General features: G+C 36.2%; 1 protein-coding gene across 1 annotated transcript in view; it reads right to left on the bottom strand.

Moving 5' to 3' along the window:
• Positions 1-567: 567 nt before the first annotated feature.
• The window catches only part of VCPIP1 (valosin containing protein (p97)/p47 complex interacting protein 1), a gene marked incomplete at its 5' end in the record, with an annotated part of 27,125 nt that continues 22,669 nt past the window's right edge, over positions 568-5,023 (bottom strand). The window contains one exon of the mRNA XM_010848490.1: positions 568-2,779. Within this exon, the coding sequence (XP_010846792.1) occupies positions 1,908-2,779 (872 nt within the window). The remainder of the gene's footprint in view (positions 2,780-5,023) is intronic.

Here is a 5,023-nt window from a genome sequence, read left to right as displayed (position 1 = left end):
AGGAAAAAAAAAGGGGGGGGGGGATGTTCAGTGGCTGAAAAAGCCAAAAATAATTATAGTGGTTAGTGATATCTGTAATTTTTAAATTTAATACAGAGAAGTCACCTGAATTAACTAAATGGGAAATACTATTTGGGAGCCACAGTTCTTAATGTAAAACTAATACACAATATAAAAGTTCTAAAATTTCCTTCTATTTATAGACATAGAGAAAGGTATTTGAAAGTAAATTTAGAAGAATGGAGATAAAATGTGATTTTAAACAGGTGATAATGTGATAAAACCCAAATGTGTATCTTGCTCAGATATCACCTGCAAAATGTCTAAGGTTTCCATTCTTTCCCTATTCAAAACGGAGTAGTTTGTTTAATAAGTGATTCAGGCAGAGACACTTTCATAGAAAGAAACCAAAACCTCCCTTATTTGGAAACACAAGTACTGTCTATATTCCTTATGAGTCAATTTGCTGAGATTTTTAAACACCCGATAACATACTTTCTGATGTACATTTTCTTAAAATGCAAACGGTCCTGCATCTATCACACGAGCAAACAGAGACAGCCAGGCTTTGAATGCTCTAGATAAGAGATTGTATTAACATACATTTTGTCTTTCATCCATTCAAATTCAACTTAATTTCAGTGAACAGAGGAAAAAGATGGATTAACGTGTACATTTCAGAATACAGATTTGCAGAATAGGTTAAAATAGTGTGATGCCAATCTCAGGATAAACATTCTTTAAGGAGTAAACATGAAAGCTGCTTCTTGAGGAAACAGGCACTAAAGGTTTGATGAATACACTATTTAAGCAAATGCCCAGTTGATCAGGGTATGATGCAGTCAAGTTTGCATCCAAATCCAAGTGAAGCTAACAAATGAAGAAAATATAATGGATTCTAAGAAAAAAAAAAGGAAACATTTTTGGTTCAGAGGGGCTCAAAGACATTTAGCATATACAAACTTAAATACCATTGATCAAAATTGTAGAACAATGTAACCCATTCATAAAGATAAATTCTTATTTATAAATTCTCTGTGAATCTGACAAACTCTGAAAATTAGAGATTAACTACTGCTACCATTATTTTTTTAATTATTTTTCTACCACACTTTGCAATCAACTTTTCTGCAAGATTAAAGAACAAAAATTTGGTGGTACTTGACCAGGCCAGGATTCAAAATAATGGTAACATATTATCAACACCAGAGCACACAATTGGCTGTGTTGGCTCAGACAGCAACATTACTGAATCACATTGACTTTATCATTCTAGAATAGATACTTTACCCCAAGCTTGCTCAAATCAGCAAAATGTTATATATCATTACACTATATTCTCAAGATATTTTCACGAAGAATACATATCTCTATGAATGTGTTTACGTTCACAGAAATGTCAGGATCCCAGTGTCTAACATATCCTTTATGAATTTCAAGATACAATTTAGTTCAGATAACCTTCAAATTTACATAAATCCTTTGACACGCTAGTAAGTATGTGGAATGGTTATCCTGATGACATCAACATTAGCAAAATCTTATCTTCCCCCAGTTCTAGCCTTTTGAGAAATCAAACAGATATAGCAAGAGAATCTTCATGTTTGCAACATTAAGACTTTCATGGAATTAAAATTACAAAGAACTTCCAATGAACCACATATATGGAAGTAACTCATTTTAGCAGATCTAATAACTATTTTACAGGAATTCAGAGCCAGCCTGGGCAGCAGTATATTAAAAGCTATTGCCAATCACACACTTGCTATCATGCACTGAATAACTAGATATAATCTTTGAATTATATACGTACAAGATTTTGTAATGACTAATCAAGTTATGTGGCCCAGCCAACAAATATTACATATTCACAATAAACATTCTGCCTTTATTAGCCTCTAATTAAATCAAGAGTGATCCATTGGCTCAGTTGTGTTTGTCATCTCAGCATCTTGACTATCCATCTCTTCGGGCTCCTCCACAGAACTTCCCTTTTGTGCTTCTGACCTTTCAGCAAATGCTGCTTCCAGTGCCTCTGCCACACAGCCATCGGCTGTTTCTATATTCAGATTTTCAGTGTCACCAGTTGGAGAAAAAGATTCAGGTGAGCCAGTCTGAAGACTCCCAGACTTCACAGAAGAACTCACAGCTTCCACTTTCCTTTGAGGAGGATCAGATGGTGACTGCTCTGTACTTTGATCCCGCAAGTGCTTGTCCATCGACGCCTGAATAGAAGACACCATTTCCTGCAATTTTTTCCGCTGGGCCTCAACCATATCAGGATCAAGCTGCCTGCTGTCTCTCGTTGTAACTACTCCAGGAGCTATTCGAATAAGCTCACTGTTACTAGGAGCAGCAGTGAATACAGAAGGCTCTGTTTTAATGGAACTACTACTAAAGTCTGTCCCTGTCGTATGCTTCCTTACAACTGGAGTCTCCCTGGCTCTTGGGTCAAGATGTGGGGTACTGGATGCAGTTCCTAGAGAATGCCCTTTCCCCTGAAAGGCCGTTACATTGTGAAGTTGCTCAGATTTCTTTTTCACTACTCCACCACTACCTAGTTTTAATAACCCATGTGAGGGGCTTGATTCCCTACTTCTTGTAGTAGCCTCTGCTCGAACCTGACTTACAGCCTCTTTAACTAAATCTTCAACATCAGGACCGATGGGAAAATGTCCTGCAGCGTCCACACACAACTCCAGTCTATCTTCAGAAGCATTATAGACAAAGGTTTTGCCAGGCAGATGTGGGAAAGTACAATGCTTGCCATCAGCCATACCTTAAGAAAGGAAAAAGAATTTAACACATTAAAATCTTACTTTAAAGGTGGAGTAAAGACAATTATAATTGAAAGAGTAAACCTCCAATAATAATTTACAGGTAACAGCTGTCAAAACAAAATTAATTAGCAAATAATTTATTATACTTATTAACATAATTTAATACATTACAAAAAAAAAAAGAAATACCACCATAAACCTTAAAGTAGTTCCCCAGAGGGTTTGAAATATATATATCATTAACCTATTACAAAGTTAGGAAAGTTAGTCTTTAAACAAACAGCTGAGTTTAATTAAAAAAAAAAACCTAGCACTAGTGTTAGTAAAGCATTTGCTTAGAGTAAAGCAGTAAGAAAATGGACTTTCATTTAATAAAATTCAAATTATAAACTTTAAAAATTCCTGTAAGGGCAAAGTGTTGTATACATACACATGTTGCATAATACTGAATTAAAAATCATAGTAATTTTATTAAATTACAGAATACCAGGATAAAAACTGTGTGTATATATGTATTTTTCACAAATATAAAAAGTATGAACTTTCAAAATAAGATATTCCATAATTAAAGTAGTCAATATGGGGGCACATTTAGGAAAGTTAACATTAAGGCTTAAGTATAATTGCAAAGACTTAAGTATAACTGCAAGAACTGACATCTGGTCACAATAAATTAATAATATCTTCTTCTGTATTCATGTTACAACTCTTATTCTTCTCTGGCAGATGAGAACCACCAAAATAAGAGTGAGTTGTCAATACACCTCAAATGGCCCAGTGTGATATGCTTTCTCATAGTCAACTGATGCAGCAGTAGAGGGTAAGAACTTTAAAGCAGGCTTCCCTTCATTTTCCAGCTGAAGAGTTTGGTCTCACTAAGTGGTACTTCAAATGTTTACACTTTTTCCAGCCTGGGCATAAAAAAACTGCATGTGTGTTTTAAGCTATCCAATATCTTTTTACATGTTAAGTTTGTACACTGTAAGTTTACTCCAAATATGCAAAAATCAGACTTTTCAAATTTTATGAAACCATAGATTTTTCTATGTTTAAAAAAATGAAAGAGAATTTATAATAACATATGGGTATGTTTATAGCAAAATATAAAGCCAAAAGCAAACTAGTTTAAAATGAAGGAGACTGTTAGCAAGTACTATGGAAATTCAGAGAGGGGAAGGATGAGTGATATCTGGAATGCTTTGTGGGCATTAGGTAGTCTTAGAAGTATTAAGAATAGTTTCTTCCTTTCTGAAAAAAGCTACAGAATGAGAGTAAGTTCAAATAAACATTCATTTTGGCGGTAAGTTAAAGATCCAATGCGGATTTCCTCTTAGCAGTACAACATTTTTGGCAGAAAGAACTGACAAAAATAGATGGACAAACTTTAAAATCAGAGATGTCTAAATCGTACCTTTCAGAGTACAACCCTGAAATGAGTTTTACCTTCTACCAATCCCCTACCTCAGAGATCTGTAAACCATGGCCTAGGAAACAAAGGTAGCAAAGAAGACAGACTTTGGAATGGTAAGGCCAGGGATTCCCCGGGGCAAAGGTTTTACACAGTTATTTCAACAGAGAACAGCTACTGAGTCTCACTATGTGCCAGGAACTAAAGTAGACCCGAAGATTAAAAAATAAAATATAATTCTTAGGAGATGGATATAAATAGATAATTATAACACAATCAGGTAAGTGTAACAATGACAGTACTTCAGTTCAGTTGCTCAGTCGTGTCCAACTCTTTTCGACCCCATGAATCGCAGCACGCCAGGCCTCCCTGTCCATCACCAACTCCCAGAGTTCACTCAGACTCACGTCCATCGAGTCGGTGATGCCATCCAGCCATCTCATCCTGTGTGGTCCCCTTCTCCTCCTGCCCTCAATCCCTGCCCAGCATCAGAGTCTTTTCCAGTGAGTCAACTCTTCGCATGAGGTGGCCAAAGTATTAGAGTTTCAGCTTTAGCATCATTTTTTCCAAAGAAAACCCAGGGCTGATCTCCTTTAGAATGGACTGGTTGGATCTCCTTGTAGTCCAAGGGACTCTCAAGAGTCTTCTCCAACACCACAGTTCAAAAGCATCAATTCTTCAGCGCTCACCTTTCTTCACAGTCCAACTCTCACAGCCATACATGACCACTGGAAAAACCATGGCCTTGACTAGACGGAACTTTGTTGGCAAAGTAATGTCTCTGCTTTTTAATATGCTGTCTAGGTTGGTCATAACTTTCCTTCCAAGGAGTAAG

The sequence above is a fragment of the Bison bison genome, unplaced genomic scaffold (genome assembly GCF_000754665.1).
Source record: "Bison bison bison isolate TAMUID 2011002044 unplaced genomic scaffold, Bison_UMD1.0 scf7180017864267, whole genome shotgun sequence".
NCBI classification, from domain to species: Eukaryota; Metazoa; Chordata; class Mammalia; order Artiodactyla; family Bovidae; genus Bison; species Bison bison.
This window is presented reverse-complemented; position numbering and strand designations above follow the sequence as displayed.